General features: G+C 43.3%; 1 protein-coding gene across 3 annotated transcripts in view; it reads left to right on the top strand.

Annotated features, from left to right (window-relative positions):
• The first annotated feature begins 1,375 nt into the window (after positions 1 to 1,375).
• The window catches only part of Fbxo25 (F-box protein 25), a 29,628-nt gene continuing 13,111 nt past the window's right edge, over positions 1,376 to 17,892 (top strand). For all 3 annotated transcript variants that reach the window (XM_055608463.1, XM_055608464.1, XM_055608462.1), the window contains exons 1-5: positions 1,376 to 1,477; positions 7,609 to 7,749; positions 10,532 to 10,632; positions 12,519 to 12,568; positions 15,120 to 15,212. In XM_055608463.1, coding sequence (XP_055464438.1) covers positions 7,616 to 7,749; positions 10,532 to 10,632; positions 12,519 to 12,568; positions 15,120 to 15,212 — 378 coding nt within the window. In that variant the 5' untranslated portion in view covers positions 1,376 to 1,477; positions 7,609 to 7,615. The remainder of the gene's footprint in view (positions 1,478 to 7,608; positions 7,750 to 10,531; positions 10,633 to 12,518; positions 12,569 to 15,119; positions 15,213 to 17,892) is intronic.

The following is a 17,892-nucleotide window of genomic DNA, read 5'->3' as shown; positions in this document are numbered from 1 at the left end:
GTGTGTGTGTGTGTGTGTGTGTGTGTGTGTGTGTGTGTGTGTGTGTGAGACTATGGGCATGTGCTAGCCCATGCAAGTGTGCACAAGTTGTGCATGAAGGACAACTGTGGGAGCCTGTTTTCTCCTCCACCAAACGGGATTCAGGATTGAACTCAGGTCACCAGGCTTGCGAAGAAGCAGCGTTACCGTTTGAGACATTTCCCTGGCTCTAAACTCAAATTCAAATAGATCTCATTAGGTGATTTTGCCTGATCACAGAGTTATGTATGTGAGTGTTTGTGGTAGGCTGGGTATAACCGACATTGGGTGTATTAAGTGCATTTTTGACTTGGTATTTTCATCTTGGGCTCATCAGGATAAACCCCGTTGGAAGTTGAGCAGGTGGATTTTATTGCCTCTGTTCTGGTAGTGTTTTGGCTTGGTAACATCAACAAAAACTTCATACAGTCTGAATTATGGTTATCCTTTGCTTGTAAAAGCACCTCCACAAATTCAATAAACAATAAACAGAGCCACTGCGCATGGTTTAGAAGCGAGAGCCACGTGCCTACATTAGATATGTGGACAGAATAATGCCGACTTCCACCCATAACTGTTTATTATTTTTAAAGTGTTCAATGAAAAAAAACATTTTTAGAACAAGTGCATCAGAAATTATTTGCATAATATTTTCAAATATGAATACCTAAGTCATTTAAAAATGTAAGACTAAAACTGAACATGTATGTTTGCTTACTACACACCAGGCGCTTTAAATATTTGTACTTGTTTATTCAGCTAAGAACCATTTCTAGCCAGCAGCCTCTCTAACCTGCAGTGGTCCAATTTTCCCTCTTCTTCCCGCAGGCTCCATAACTACCTATTTGGAAAACATTCCACCTGTTGACACTGCTTTTCTAGGACTTTTCCAGCTTTCTCGGAACTGAAAGTTACTCTAGGCGTTAGGTCAGCAAGACTGTCTTTGAGCCCCAGGGCTACGTGCAAGAAGACACTGGCGTGTAGGAGATCTGGCACCCCAAACCAGGCTCTTGCATTCACAGCTGCCTAGCCAGCAGGCTGGAAAATGGGACAGTGAGGTGAGGGATGTGAGTGTGTACCAGCCGGTGTCCTTGCTAACACCAGCCCGGCGCCAGGGCGGTCTGCAGCTCCGGAGCGGGAGTCCAGAGGCCGTGGCTAGCCAACCGGTTTCCTCCAGACGACCTGGGCAATGCCAATAAGGCGGGTCAAAATGTACCATAACGTGCCCACAGGCGCCACTGATGGGTGGGTGGGGCTTGCGCTCACTGCGCACGCGTGCACAGACGCCTCCGAGATCGGGTAGCAACACAGTCACGTGGCTGCAGACCGGCCAATCAGCGCGGCCCCAAGGCGGAGCGTCCAGCGGTGCCCCTCGGCGGGAGGCGGACGACTTCCGGCAATAATTGGACGCTGCAGCTTGGTGCGGTTAGTGGCTGTCTCGTCTGGAAGGGACCCGCAGGTGAGCCGGGACTCGGGGGCTTGGCGTGGGGAAGAGCGGGCAGTCAGGGCGCCCCCGGCCCGCCCTCCGACGGCCGCCGTGCTGCCCGGTGGCCCGAGCAGGCTGTGGTCTTGTCCTCCTCCCCGGGGTCCGGGCGTCCGCCCCTAAGCCCCGCCGGCCTGTGTCTGCGGGTCCCTGCCTCCTCCGGAGCACACCTGTCTGTGCGCCATCCTCCAGGCCTGCGAGTGCTTGCGCTGCTGACACGGGGAATTTGCATCTTTATCCTCACACCTTATTTCTGCCTCTATCCGGTGGAGTTACATCTCCATCCTTGGGCCTATTCAAACTCCCCCGAACTCGGGCATCTGGAGAACAGTCCCTGGCAAGGGTCCTTTTTCTTGCCGGCAGCACCAACAATCAGTTTCCCAACATTACCAGGGAAAGGTCCCCCATTTTCTTCTCATTCCATTTTCCTTCGCTCCTGGGCATGTATATGTTGTCTTACTACGAAGCATCTCTCTGGACTCCTTGGAGTAAATCCCATTTCTGACATTCAGCCTGAAAGATGCAGTGTTTTTTCTTCATGATCTTTCGCAACTAAATTTGCCCACATTTGCAACCTATTCACATTTAATCCAAGTTGTTTGAATTTAATTTCCTTGAAATTTTTGAAAGAAAACTAGCGCAGCGGCAAAATCAAATGTTTATTAGGTTGAAGACTGTTCAGTAAAAAAGGCTTTTATTATTGTTATTTATGTGTGTGCCCGTGTGTAGGCATGTGCGCGAATGCCCAAGGAGACCAGAGGTTCCGTTACCATTAGAGTTACAGTGTTGATTTGGCTGCTGGGAACCCAACTTGGATCCTCAGCAAGAGCAGTTACAGTGTGCTCTTAACCGCTGATCCGTCTCTTCAGCCCCAGACCGTCCATTTAGTTTTACTCTAGAACAATGGAAATTATCTTTCTCAAAATTCAACATGAAAAATAAGAGTGAAGCTTTTTTCTCCAAAATTGAATTTGCCTTGATATTTTTGCTTCATTATTATAATGCTCTTGCTATACACTCAAAGCTTTTATTGTTTTCAAGATAAATGTAACTGATGTATATTTTAATGTAATTTACAAGTAGAGCAACACACGTCTAAAGAAAGAAAGAAAGAGACCAACAAATAGCATCCAAGTCTGTAATTTTTTGGAATCTGTTTTAATAGGCTGTTAAGATTATGATAACTATAGTGGCTACGAGCATGGATTATGGAGTGAGAGTCCATAATTTTGAGTCCTGTCCTATGGAATTCTTCCTTCCATACTCTCATGTATAAAATAAGAGAGGTTTTTGTTGTGCTACAGGTGGGGGAACCCAGGGCCTTGGATATGCTAAGCTAGTACTTGATCACTGAGCCTTAAAATAGAGAATTAAATTTCTTTTTTTTTTTTAAGAATGTTTTTTTTTAAGATTTCATTTATTTATTTATTTAATGCATTTAATATTAGTGCTTTATCTGCATGTGCACCTGCATGCTAGAAGAGAGCAGTTAAGGGTATAGATGGTTGTGAGCCACCATGTGGTTGCTGGGAATTGAACTCAGGACCTCTGGAAGAGCAGACAGTGCTCTTAACCATTGAGCCATCTCTCCAGCCACGAGAATTAAATTTCTAAAGTCAGGATAGTTCTTCTTCACTGGTTAGGGTGAGGACTAAACTAGGTGTGAGTCATGTGACTGGTTCAGAGTTAATGCCCAGCCCATTCTGAGCTCCAGTGTTTGCTGTCACCATTTTCATTCATTAGGAGAACATGTGCTTGTAGAAGAAGAAGAAAGCATATTTTTGCTTCCTTCAGGATCGTTAGTGTCTACTAGGACATGAATTTGAAGAATTCACCCTGTTCTTCTGTAGTACCCCGCCTTTGTGTCCTGCCGTGGGAGATAGAAACTCAGAAGCCTTAAAGGTTTCCAACCCCAAGTGCTTTCTGGCGTTAGTTAGCAAGCCCTATGCTTAAATTCTAGTGTAGATAGGGGCTGGAAAGATGCTCAGCTCTTGATGCTCTTACAGAGGACTAGGGTAAGTTCCCAACACCCACATAGTGGTCCCAACTGTATGTAACTCCAGTTCCAAGGGGATATGATGCCTTTGTCTGTCCTTCACTGGGTACCATTTGAGTGTGGCACACTTACATACGTGCAAACAAAACACTCATACACATAAAATAAAAATAAATAAACTTAAAAAATTGAACAGTCACAGCTAAGTAGACTTTAAGACATTACTCATACATATAGTTTTCAGAAATAATTTCTGGATTTTACTTTATATGATGACTAATCTTGGTTGCCAACTTGACACACCTGGGAACAGGGAGCCTAGTTAACTCCACGAGCTTGACCTATGGCAGTGGTTCTCAACCTTCCTAATGCTGCGACTCTTATAATACAGTTCTTCATGTTGCAATGGCCCCCAACCATAAAATTATTTTGCTGCTGCTTCATAACTGTAGTTTTGCTCCTGTTATGGGTAATGTAAGTATCTGACATGCAGGATGCCTGCTGCTTCCTCCAAAGGGGCTGTGATGCACAGGTTGAGAACTCCTGCCCTGTGAGCGTCTCTGTTGGCTATTTTCTTGATTGCTAATTGCTGTATGATGACCCAGTATACTTTGGATTGCATAGTCCTAGGCAGGTGGGCCTGGGCTTTATAAAAAAAGCTAGCTTAGCAAGCCACAGATCGTGAGCCAGTAAGTATCCTGCAGCTTCCACTTGAATTCCCGAACTGCCCTTCCTGGAGGGTGGACTTTAACATGTGAGATAAAATAAACCCTTTTTTACATAAAGGTTTTAGTCAGGGTTTTATTGTAGCAACAGAAAAAAAAAATTGGACTGTCTACGCATTTGCAAATTCTCAAAATAAAGGCAGTGTTAATTTAAACATATTAATAAAATTCTTGTGAGTCATGTCTTTTAACCAAGTAGATAAATTTCCTTAAAAAGTAGGTTATCATCATTTAAAATCTTTCAGTAACATTATTTCTCATACTCATAATCAGACACTTCAGATTGATTAAAAAATTAGCAGAGGCATGGAGCTTCTAAATTGCAGCTTTTCCTTTGTTTTCTGAGACAGGATCTTGTTCTGGAAATTCAAGGCTGGCCTTGAATTCAGGGCCAGGAGTACAGGTGTGTACAGGGCTACAGGTGTGCAGGTGTGCGGGTGTGCACTGAGCCCCAGTGGCTGCTCTTTTTAGTGGGGCTTGCGTGTGAATACAGGGCCTCACGAACAACCAGGCAGGTGCTGTGCTACTGATTTATAGTCCTAGAATCTGAAATGCCACATGGCTCTTTTGATAAATTTTTTTGAAGCTTAAAGATAAGTATGCTTAACAGGGAGTGGCTTCCTAGGTTAGAACAGTGTTTGTATGTTATCACACTTAAGGTAATTTGTTAGCCAAGGGCACGGTGTACCTAGGACATGAATGAGGAGCTGTCCAGGTTTGTTGCAGGAGTTGTTTTTTCTATTTCTGTTTTCCTCTTCATATTGTGCTACAGACCCTAGAAAATTATCTTTCTAAACAATGCTGTTCACAGTAGCACACTCTTCAAAAACTAGTCTCAAAAGTTAGAGCGGAACTCCTCAGTTAACTTCTCAAGGCCCTGTCACAGTTCTAGGACTGAAGCTCAACCAAACTGCTTATTGCTTTCAGACCTGTCACATATTTTTTAGCCTTACTCTCTCCATCCACGGGGTGGGGCTGGCATTTCTGTCTTTGCTTCTTCGTTTATGATATATACGTGTATAGCCATGTTCTGTTCTCAGGGCCTTCCTAGCTGTACTTAAATTTATGTTACTCTATCACTAGTATGGTATTCATAATCTTAAGATTATGTGTGTGTAAGCAAGTACCGCACATAAACATGGACCTTATAAATCACATACATCAATTGTCTTTGTATGCTCTCATTCTTTTTACTGAACATCTTAGCTTCTAGGCTAGGCTGCTTCCTGTAGGCAGTGAGGACTGACTCATAACTTAGTGCATGTCCAGTGTTTATCATTGAAGTAGTCCTTCTTTCAGTCATTAGTAATTTTTTAGGTTTTTCGGGGTTGATTTATTTTTTTCTGATTCTTTCCATGTGATAGTAAGAGACGCTTGGACAGTTACCAGAGCTGGTTGCAACAACAGTCGTTTCTGCAGAGTGTGTTAGGCTGACGATGCCCTCATGTGTTCTCTGCCTTCATCCTGTATGTTGTCGACAGTCTGATAACTCTCAGTTGACTAAATGTGGTGATGAACTTTGCATTTTGAGATTATTGGTAACTATGAGGTAGGTTTATAACATAACAGGTCTAAAATCTAAAGAATGTTTTGTTAAGTACCTTCTAATGCAGGATTTTAAGCAATATGTAAGAGAAAAAGATACGTTTTGTATCTAAACTAGTTTAGAAAGGTTTTGCACTCTAAAATAATCAAAAATTATTTTAGCATGCCTTTCACATAATAGGCCAGGACCTCTTGAAGGCAATACATGGGTAGTGCTGAAATCTACACATTTTCCCTTCTGTTCATCTCTTACAAGATAGTATGAATGCCCATTTGATAACCAGGCCTTTCTTGGTTATTCTAAATAGTGTGAGATCTCCTCAGTACTCAAAGAAATTGCCTATCTACATCATGAAACACAGCAAGTCTGCTTTGTTCTGCTTGTTTTTTCAGTGCTGGGGATATTAAACCTGAAGCCTCATACATATGAGGCAAATGCCATGCCACTAAGCTACACCCTGGCCATTCCAAGTGTACTTTGACTGTGTACACCGAACATTTCTTTCGGATGTAAATAGCTCTGAGTATCCAGGTTGCTCTGCTGAAGTTCTGTGCAAATCTTCAGCTTCCTTCCTATAAATAGCCTAAAAACGGCCACCTTCCAACTCCTGTGTTGTATGGCTTCTCAACAATATTTTCCCCATCCCTTTTTTCCATTCTTTTGCTGACTTTCCATCTTTCACTCCACATTCTCACTCTTCCTTTTCCAGTTCTTTCCTCGGCTTGTCACCATCAAGTTACCCATTGCCCGTTTATGTTCTTCGGAGTTCTTTCTTTAGCCATCTTGATTTTTCCCATGCTGCTTACTCTCATGCTGTTATGTCCATCTCTTTTCTGAGATATGGGTCTTATATATTCATCCATTCAATAAACAAATAACTGTTTACTAAGCTCTAGCTGTACGCCTGACATTGCTTTTGGTAATTGGAGTAAACACTGAGTAAGACATTGCATTGTCTGGGAGGAAAACAGATGGTGAGTACATAAATACTTTCAGATAATGATGATGGCAGAGACTGGGGAGCGGGGTGGGGATGTCAGGAGGGAGCTGCTTCCATGAGGAGACCGGGGAGCCTTTGTAGGGAGGTGACATCTTGAATAGGTAAACATGACTACCTGGAGCAGTTCTTAGTAGTCACTATGAGAACCACCTTTGGACCTTACGAACACTAATCCCAGCATCCCTTCTCTTTCCCCTCCCAAGCCTGCTGTTCTGCTGTCATCTCTGTGGAGCTCAGTGCTTGAGAGCACCTGCACGGTAGATCTTGCCTTACTGCAGCAGTATGGCTGTGGTTGCGCCTCCAATCCTTTGAGGCCCTCTGCCTTTACTTCCTGTAAAGTGAGACTCTGATGAAACCATTTGCCTCCTGATTTCCTGCTTCTTGGTTCTTAGGATGAAGCCAGCCCCTTTTCCTCATCTGGCCTCATAACCTCCCCGTCTTTCTGACCACATTCCGTTTTCATTTTCTCTGCTCTTACCCAGCCATCTCTCTGGGGTGAGGTGGGATTATGATTCAGTTCGTTGCCTAGGGTAGAAGGAGTGAGGAATGCTGTTTAGATGGCATTCCTCAGCCACTTCTTCAGATTCAGATTCAGATTCAGATTCAGATGTCATCCGGGGTAAACCATTGAGGACACACACTGTCAAGCAGGAAGACCCACCAGGCTTAACGTAGGCCCTGGTTTAGTACAGAGTACTGTGTACTCACCACTGGGTACCAGGGCTAGCCAGTGCTGAGCAGTATGCATTACATGTTAAGAGTTTGGTTCCAAATGAGAAGACTTCTGTGTTCTGTGTATATAACTTATAATAAACTAATTTTTTTTTTTTTTTTTAACAGGAGAACTATGCCATTTCTGGGTCAGGACTGGAGATCTCCTGGGTGGAGCTGGATTAAAACTGAGGATGGATGGAAAAGGTGTGACTCCTGTAGCCAAGAGCTCAGAGGTGAAAACAGCCAGTGTACCATCAATCACAGCATGTAAGTCCCAGTGAGGTCTAGGCACCACTGCCAGCCTCGTGCGTCTGTCAGGTCGCCCTGACAGCTCCCGTGATTTGCCTGTCTCCACTGACAATGACGGGTTACAGGGATAGTCAATCAAACCCGGCTTTCACACGGGTGCTGAGGATTTGAACCCAGGTCTTCCCGCTTGCACAGCAAGCTCTCTTACCCTCTGAGCCATCTCTCCAGTCCACGCTTGCACCTGAAACATAGCTAAGTGACTTTCCCCAGTAAATATTAATTCATTCCTTCCCTCAACCTCATACCACTCCTCAAGATTTCCTCTAAGCCTTCGATCTTCTCTGACCAGGTTATCTGTTTCAGCACAATGTCTTCAAGACCCAGCTGTGTTTAGCACATACTGCTAAAGTTCCTTAAGACTGACTAGTTGTGTGGATTAGTTACGTTTGTTTATGTGTGTCGTTGTTGATAGATGTGGGAATGCCTAGACATGCCACTGTGTGACTGTTACTGTTAGTGTTGGAGTGTGCGCCTGTCTTCAGTCCTTTGGGTTTAGATGGTGTTTAGGGCCTTGGCGTACTGCTTCCCGCTGGCTGCGCTGGTGTGGACAGCGGTTCTCATCTTCTGCATCGTCAGCACTTTCTGAACTTTGGCACAGGATCTTCAGTAGCCGTCTTAGTGAATGTGAAGTCTGACGGCAGGTTTGATTTACGTTTTCTTCAGGGTGTGGCACACACTCTAACGTGTTCTGAGGCTGTGTGCATTTCTCCTTTGGAGAAATAGTATTGTTGAAGATTCTTTTGTCTTTTTAAGCTGGATAAGGAATATTTATCTTTCTCATAGGACCAAGGTTATAGAAAGAAGGAAGTGTTTGCTTTAAAATGTAGTTGACTGATAGTTTGTATACATGAAAAACGGAAAGGTTTGTACAACATAAATAATTTTATTAACACTTATACATGTTAAATTTTAATCCTGGAAGCATTTTTCTCTTCACTTTACACTTTTGTATACCTGGCAGTATAAACCATCACCGGGAAGTACCTATCTTAAATACCTCATAAAAATAGCAGCTAGTTAATAATTTGCCAGTGCAGGAATGTATCTTTGATTTATGAGCTATGGGTTGGCTCCCATGGCCTCATTCCCAACTCCTGGGATTCACAGCAAACCCTGGGGCAGCTTAGGAAGCAATACCTAGAGGGCATTCCACCAGCCTTGTAGAAGGTGCAGCTAGGTCTGTGGTTGCCTCTGCAGGAAGCCTGTCTGTGGCTCAGCTGGAAAGGGGTCTGTTTCCTGCATCTAAAGGTGGCAAGTGTCCACACCTGTGCTCTGCCTCACACGCCTCCTGTAGCTCGTGCACACGGAGCCCCAGCTTATGAAGCTGGCTGGTCATCCTCCTCTCTTGTCTCCCCTGTCTGCGATAGTTTCAGGAGAGCAATAGCATCTCATTTTTCAGGAGAGCAATAGCATCTCATTTTTCCTTTGAAAAGTTTGTGATTTTAGTTAAAAAGCGTTTTCAAGTTAAAATTATCCAGTGTTTGAATCAGTGATAAGAGACTAGTAGTATAAGAGGAAATATAAGATTGTAAGATTCAAGGTGCTGTGTGTGTTCTGGAGTTGGTGTCATTATGTGGCTGTGATGCAGTGCAGTTGTGTATTTGATGCTCTCTGGATGCCTGGATGATTTACCACCGTTGTCTGTGCTGTTTAAATTGCTGACAGTGATGAACAGATTTAATGTGGCAAACTCAGCTGTTTTATTAAAAGAGTACACTGGTGGTGGATGAAAAGCCACAGTTTTTACACAATTTTCTCATCAAAGAAGACTGATGGGGAAATAAACAGTTTTATTAGATCCTTAGTTTTGAGTATTTTTCTCACATGGCTCTACCAGCTTGTCTCCACAGCAGTTTCTTCCTTGCTTTCGACTGAAAATTAACTTCAGTGTGTCAAAACAAAAAACAAAAAACGCATTTTTGGGTTCATGGTGTGGATTGCTGCTTATACTTTTTCTATGTTTGTTTTTTGTTTGTTTGGATTTTTGAGACAGGGTTTCTCTCTGTAGCCCTGGCTATCATGGAACTCATTCTGGCTGGTATACACCAGGCTGGAAAGTTCTTCTTACTACAAGGAGGAAACTCTGTTTTGTTTTGTTTTTAAAGGTGTTCGAGTTGTTATTGCTTTACCTGAATTCCTTGTTTCATAAAAAAAAAAAGAAGAAAAAAATGCTAAAATCCTGTAACTGTGTTTAACTACCACAAGTGTAACTTCGTCTATCTGGTTCTGTTAAGACCTTGGTGTATTTGATAGGTGTTTATTAAAGAATGCACAGTGCAGCAGCAGTCAGCTTCAGCCAAATATTTGAAAATGTAGATGATAGCAGGAACATTAATGTTTACTCAACTTTGATTGGGGACATAGCAAGTTTTACTGCCATAGTCATATTGCTACTAGGGTTCTTTTCAGGCTTTTATAGTTTTGTTTATAAAGCTCAGGTCTTAAAGTATTATGATGTTTGGGAGATTCTAAAGCCTATCTGGTATTTTCTAGAGTAACATTTTTAAAAGAAACAAGAATAAAATCTTATTTCCTTCAAAATAAAAAAAAAAATGTATATATTATTCTTGAGTTTCAAGCTGATGACTTCCCTGAAATTTAGCTATTACTCTCCAGGGTTTAATAAGGTCTCTATTTTGATCCCCCAGATTACCAAGCAAATACTTACTTTCTTACAAAAAGAAATGCTAAATTAATTTTTTCATGAAAAACTTACTTTAATGAAGTATCTTTATTTCAGTATCTTAAATAGTGGCGAAGAAGAAATATTCAATAATGAGTGTGAATATGCAGCCAAAAAGAGGAAGAAGGAACATTTTGGGAATGACACGGCTGCTCACAGTAAGAGTGTTTTCACTGATAACTCTGTAATTTCTTGTTTGTGGACTCTATGTGTTGCCATGATGAATTGTTTGGCAGTGCTGTCGTGTGAGGTACAGGCTGCTGCAGGCGTGCAAATAGGCAGTGTGCTCAGTGCTGTCTGTCTGTGTGGCCATCAGACTACTTGTACCTCAGCTGTTTGGTTGATGAGGTTCTCCACACCAAGATGGCAAGCCTGAAGCATATCTCTGCATCCGAGCAGCCACGTGCAGTCCTGAACTGAGCTCCCTTGTGAACAGAAAGGCCCCAGGGAGGGACTATCTACATGCAGGGCCACTGGGGAGTGAGGACTGGAGCCAGAGGTGGGCAGAGCTGGGGCGAGGGGCGATGATGTGCAGGTAGGAGGGCTTGGGGAAGTTTGGGTTTCGTCTCAGCTTTGCCCACATTGATAGAATACCTGTTAAAGTGAGGAGAAGGTAGAGTCACACGGAGAAGCTTTATGATCTTACTTATGTTGATCATGTGTGGCCATAACACATAGTAGAAGACCAGAGCCTTCTATTAGGTATATAATGATATAGAGATAATATTATAGAAATTTTATAAGCATCTGTACTTTCTTATAGCTATTAATTTTTCTAAGCTAATAAGATATGGTGGTATTAAAAATAACTTTCTTTTTTAATATTTGTTTGTTTATGTATGTATGTATGTAATGTATGTATGTATGTATGTATGTATGTATGTATGTATGTATATATATATATGTATACAGTGTTCTTCCTGGAAGTATGCCTCCAGGTCAGAAGAGGGCACAAGATCTCATTATAGATGGTTGTGAGCCACTATGTGGGAACTGAACTCAGGACTTCTGGAAGAGCAGCCAGTGCTCTTAATCTCCAAGCCATCTCTCCAGCCCTAAAAATGACTTTTCATGTAGAGATGTCTGAGCACTTACGGGACATTAGGGAACAAAGAACACTGTTTACACTTACCAAGCAAAGGCATCTCTTAGCTGGGACAGTGAGATAATTTTGTCAGCGTATCCTGTCATTACAGTTCCCCTAAAATCTTGAGATTGAAATAATCTGCTAGATTTTAAAGACATTTTGCAGAGGCCAGCAATATGGCTGCTCTGGCATGGGATCATATCCAAAGACCTATGTCTGTAATCCGGTTGGAATATAGACATGCCCTTAGACACCTTTAATCCCTCCTGCTGGAATATAGACATGACACACCTTTAATCTCTCTGGCTGGAATATAGACATGCCTTTAATGCATACCTTTAATCCCAAACAATGATATCTAATTGAGGGACAGACAAGCGAGAAAGATTTGACAGGATAAGTTAGAGACAGAATATGCTCAGCTTCCACGAGACTAGATAGGAGATAGAAGCTACTCAAGAGCAGCACAGCGAGAGAGCAAGAAAGTTCATGGAGATAGTGCAGTAATTTAAGAGTACAGAACAGTTCAGTGTAGTTTGGTGGAGTTCAGGGAAGTTTATTTCAAGTAGAGCAATTCAATAAGAAGCTGAGAAGCCAGTCTGAATCAGTCATCTTGGAAAGGAGTTTTGAGCAAGAACAGCTGAGTTGGACCAGCCAGCTAGAGATCAGAAAGAACTAGAAAGGGTGAGCTTATTCAGCAGTAAGTCTCGGAGGCTGAAAACATTCTAGGACTAGATTAGGAGATGGGGCTAGAAGCTGAAGCCTTCAAAGTCCAGGCTTGCAGAAGATTAGATTGTATGGAGACTAGAAGCCTCCAGGCCTAGGCCTAGGCACAGTTAGATAGAAACACTCTGGGCTCAGCTCAAGCCATGTATTTGTAAAGCTTGGGTATGGCTCTTACCTCATCCCCTCTTCTGAGGAAATAAAAACAACAGATACATTTCATCTTTGTTCTAGGTTTTTATCGTGAAAAATGGATCTATGTCCATAAAGAAAGCACAAAAGAAGTAAGTATGCCATTAGAAGACTGAATACTGTATTGTTGCTGTTGAGTATGTCACATTAATTAATTCCTTCAGGAAGTTGAGGTCTGTAACTCACATTCCAACAGATGTTTTAAGCCGTGATCATTATGTACATGTACGTGTGTTCATTGATATGTGTATGTCTGTGTGGTACAGGGGTATGTGTGATGTTGGATATGTTTGTGGTATATAATGCATGTAGTATGTTTGTGCTCTATAACTTGTATGGTACGTGTTTGTGCTGTGGTATGTGCATATGTGTACAGTGTGCATATATGTGGCCTATGCTGCGTACCTCTGAGTGCCATGTAGTATATTTGTATGTATAGTGTATTGGGGTATAATGTGTATGTGATATGTGCTTGTGTGCAGTATATGGCATGCTTGTGTAATTGTATGGGGCACATGAATGTAGTATACAGTACATATTTGTGATATGTTTGTGCATGGACTGTGTGTGTGCATGCGTGTGTGTTACAGCGGTGTTTGTAGTGTGTATGAAGTGTGTGTACTTCATATCTTCATGCATCTCTAAATCAGCAAGGTTCCTTACAACCAAGCAGACATCCTGTGGGTTTGATCTATGCTCTGTCAGCGGAAGCTGCTGCTACTGGTGAAGATTCTACTTTGTGCCGTGTTTTCAGAATAAGACGCCCGTGAGCTCCTCCGTCCATAATGCATAGTGGCTCAAGGGTGCTACACTGAGGTCGGCTCTGCAGAACACTGTGCACTAAAGCCCTCTTATGAGTCATCACACAAACCAATCGGCTACACTGTGTTTCTTGCTTCTCTACTTAGTTTTAAGTAAACCTAGTTCATTTTACAGACTTGCACATCTGCATCTGTTGGTGAAAAGAAACAAGGGGTGCAGTTTCTCATTGCCTAATTGTGAGGTTAGGATCAGTTAAATGTTTCAGAAATGTAAATAATGTCTTTATTTGAAAAATTACCATATTTATTCATTCATTTATTTATTTCTGTGTGCGCACACTAGTGTGTGTGCGTGTGCGCGCGCCTGTGTGTGCCTGCTTACATGCTATGGCAGGGATGGGGAGGTCCACGTGTAGGACAAGTTGTAGGAGTCAGCTTTCTCCTTCTGTGTGGGTCCTGGAATTGAACTCAAGCTGTGGGACTTGGTGGTTTTAAACTATTCCAGCCTCCTAAAAGACAGTTGATTGTGAGAAAGAAAGCGTACTTGGTGATGGTAATGTCATTGAGTGGGCATAGCGTGAGTCCAGTCCTTGACAAACAGCCGTTGACAGACTGACAGAGCTAACCTGGTTTGTACAAAGCCAAGCTTGATTAAATAGCTTACTCACTTTGTGAGTTGTGTGAATTCTGTCTGGGAAAGGCAACATGAGGACTATGTAAGGACACTGCCAGGATGTCCTGGAGCCTCTTGGGATGGGATCTTGCAGGCTTACAAAGAACTAAGGACTAGCTGTCGGGTCAGGGTCTGGTCCTGTGTCACCCTCTTTATGCCTGGTACTGACCCAGGCAGCCTTTGGAGACAGATGCCCTTGAGTGTGCACTCTGAGCTTGTTCCTTGTGAGAGTAGGTACCTCAGAGAGGCGTGTTCACCACCAACAGGATTCTTTCCTTATAGTGACCTGCACTTCCGGTTATACTTCCCACAGTCCACAGTGGTGCTTTACACGCAGCAAATGCTCAGGGTATTGATGTTTTGTGTGAATGTGTGATTGGGTTCTACACTTTCACCCCGAGGCCAGCAGACACCTTGCTATCTCTGTTGCTCTTCAGCAGCCCCGCTAACCTGTTTCGACCTCAAAGTCACTTGTCACCTTGTGGCCTCTTTACTGTCCTCCAGTTCATTTGGAGGACTCTGAGCTGAAAATCTGTGCATAGTTTAGGTATTTCAGATGCAGAAGGTAGGGTTTAAAATCTTTCCTGACCTGAGGTGAAATCTGTACAGACTGATACAGAAAACAGAAGACCTTTCAGATAGAATAGCAGTATTTATGGCACCGAGGAGAAATTACTTGCATTTCATTTTTGATTCCCAGGTCTGCGCATCTCATTGTAGCAGTTGGCTTTTGGGGTGCTCAGCTCCCATGGTCCCAGCCTGGAAACCAGCTGTTGTCAGGCATGGGCCATACGCCCTCCAGCCTACTCACACCTGTGTGTCAGAGTTGCCTCCTGTTGCCAGTGGCCCCTCGAAGGCTTACTGCTCTGTGGCTGAGCACACCTGCACCAGGGCAGTCAGAGCTGCCTGCAGAGAGAAGCTGCTGGGCCTGTACAGCACCCGAGGCTCCTGTTCCCCCACCTTGTCCCCACAACAAAAAGCAGAAGAGTGCTTCCTGAATACTTCTCGTCATTAGACCATTAGACTGTCAGTGTCTCAGTTACACATAGTTGGCTTGAATAGCATTGCTCTGTTTTCCTCTATATCTGACAGAAGTGTTTAGAATGAATACAAATGCCTTTGGCTAGAGAGTTTACACACCTAACTGATGTCAGTGTTCACTCATTTAACTTGGCTGGCTGATTGCACTGCTTGTCTGCTGTTTTCCAGAGGCATGGCTACTGCACCCTGGGAGAAGCCTTCAACCGGCTAGACTTCTCAAGTGCAATTCAGGATATCAGAAGGTTCACGTACGTGGTCAAAGTAAGTTGGTATTCCAGAAGCAGCTTTGGTGAGATTACAGATGTGAGATATTCAAGGTACCTTTGACAGCTGCATAAAGGGTCACCTGTTTCCAGTATAGAAAGGAAAGGGACAGCTCAGGAGAAAACATGGCGGGGGTGGGGGTTGCAGCACTGAGGTCACAGTTGAAGTCTCAAGCATGGTGAGACCATCCTGCCTGGAGGCCATGGGAACTAAGACTTTTGGGGCCTCCTTCTTGGAAACACTTGAGACAGTTGAGCTCAGGAGGATCCCTGATGACCCCACATGCATTTTCCACTTCCTTTACCCACTCAGAATGAACCTTTTTATATAGGAAGGAACAACTGGCTGATAGACTAGAGGAACTTCACACAAAAAAGAACTCTACAAAAGTCTCGCTGCGTTATTGATGGCTTGAGAAGTCTCTGCCCTGGGCTACACTCAGAAGGAAAAGGTCTTTGCTTAGAGTTTGCTTTTGGCTGTGGCTCACTCTGTGTCCTACGTGAGCAAGAGGCAGGCCCCACACCTGCTGCCCCTGTTCCCAGGCCCCGAGACTCTTTCTGCCTTCTGGGCATTGGAAGTATTGATTCGAAGACAGAGATGCCCGGCAAGTGTGCATGGCCTCAGCCAGTGTGATGTGTAATGTGGTTCTAGGCGACACTGGCCTGTGGCGGGAGAAGCAGTCACAGGTTCTTCATAGGGTGGTGGTTCCTGAGCTCTGCAGAGCATCTGTCTAGGTGCCTCTGTGCTGGTGATGACATGGAGATTCACCCTGGCTTATTCAAGTGTTAAGGAGTTAGCTATCCAGGGAGGACATAGGCCAGATTTTACAATACTGTTCTACTGGCTCTAAAATACTTCTGTAAATAATCTTTTAACAAAGTAGAAGTGACTTCTGTTTCTAAATAACAAGTTTTCTTAAAAGAGCTGGTACTTAACACCTGTTTGCAATGTAACTAACCTAGCCCTGTAGCTAGGTGTCCTAGCTTCCTGTTGCTATAGTGAAATACTCTGACAAAAGCAACATAGGATGAAGGTTCTGTTCTGAAGCAAAGTGTCTTGTTTCAGGTCAGAGGGAGCTTCAGCAGTTCAGTTCATTGTGATGGGAGCCTTGGCTGGCTTGTGTGTCCTTAGTTTTACTCCTTTTGTTCTTTCTTTATGTCCTTTGTTACCAGAATAGGTTGTTGGGTTTAGGCAAATATTCTTTTTGTGTTTATTGAGATGATTATGATATTTTTCTTCCTACACTGTTAATGTGTTTATGGCTTATTGTTTGCCTATGTGAAATGAACTGCAGTTCATTTCAGTAATCATGAGTGCGGCTGGTTTCTCTTTCCTGCAATTGGGCAGGTGAACAGACTTTAGCATCTGTTTGTTTTTTTTTTTTTGTTTTTAAATCAGGTTTCTTCCTGGACTCTTCTGTTGTTGAATCTTAATTTGCTTTTGGTGTTGATACTGCTGGTCTCATGGTATGCATTTGGAAGACTTCCTTGGAATAATTTGAGAAGAAGGTATAGTGGTTCTTTAAATGTTTCGTAGATTCAGTAGCAAAGCTGTTTGGTCCTGGGATTTTCCTTGAAGAGAGCCCTCATCACTGCTTTAGTCTTGCTGTTCATTGCAGGTCTGTTGAGGGTCTGTTTCACTCTGATTTGTTCTCGGTCTAAGATGGCAAACTGTGGGCCAGATGTCATTCCCCAACTCAGAGCTCTGGAAAGGAGGAGAGAAAAGAAGGTGGCAGGTTTGTTGTGACTTGGAACAGGCAACTGATGTAGGTGGATGTATCTATCCTCTGAAGCCTGAGAGGGCAAGAGAAGAGTCATGTAGAGTTGAAATTGCAAGTGTCATCAGGACAGTAGAATGTAAACCCACCTAAGTTTTGAAAGAACTAGAGGGAAAGAATAAGAAGTTTTTTTTTTTTCTTTTAAGTTATAAAAACACGGCAGAATCAAAGCCATACCTTTATTATATCAATAAACATAAACAAGTTTGTTAAGTAAATGTTTCTAGTTTGGGTCAAAAAGCACAGCCCAACTCCAGGTTATACACGGTAAAGAGCCAGAATGTAGGGGCCTGAAGTTGGGAATGGAAGGGTGGGAAACGTACAGTGGATATAAATAAAAATGGAGAGGAACAGGAAGCCAGGGAGGACACAGCCCCTTTGCAGTGCCCACAGGGGCCAGTTTGTAACAGAGTAGAAGGACTGTGGGAGGCACAGGCTGCAGGATGAGCCTTTGTTTACCGCCAGCCCTGGCCCTGCTGAGACTCCCTTACAGTGACCCTTCTTGGTTCCTAATTTTCTACATGTTTGAAGGGGTATTTTAAGAGATTGAGTGTGGTGATTAAATTTCAACATGAAAGGAAGGGTCTTTTGATTTCTTGATTGTCTAGTCAGCTTTAGACAGTGGATCAGAGCATGCAGGAGCATGATGGAAGTCTGTTAGTGACCAGGATTGTCTGCAGCTCCCCGCTGAGGTGAGGAAAAGGCTGGAAGGTTGAGCATTTATTCATCTCACCTGCTGTAGCAGGCCTATTGAGAGTGAGATTCCCTGGAGTGATTCTTGAGGACAGAAAGCAGGCTTGCTGCTGCCTCAGGAGTGGAGTCAAGGCCCCTCCCCCACATAGATAGCAGTCCTTTTCTGCAGCCACCTTATCTAGAGTGTGCGTTTCCCAGTAGCTGCAA

This window comes from Psammomys obesus, unplaced genomic scaffold (assembly GCF_907164565.1).
Source record: "Psammomys obesus unplaced genomic scaffold, mPsaObe1.curated_primary_1811, whole genome shotgun sequence".
Lineage (NCBI taxonomy): Eukaryota > Metazoa > Chordata > Mammalia > Rodentia > Muridae > Psammomys > Psammomys obesus.
The sequence above is the reverse complement of the archived record's forward strand: the minus strand, read 5'-3'. Positions and strand labels throughout refer to the sequence as shown.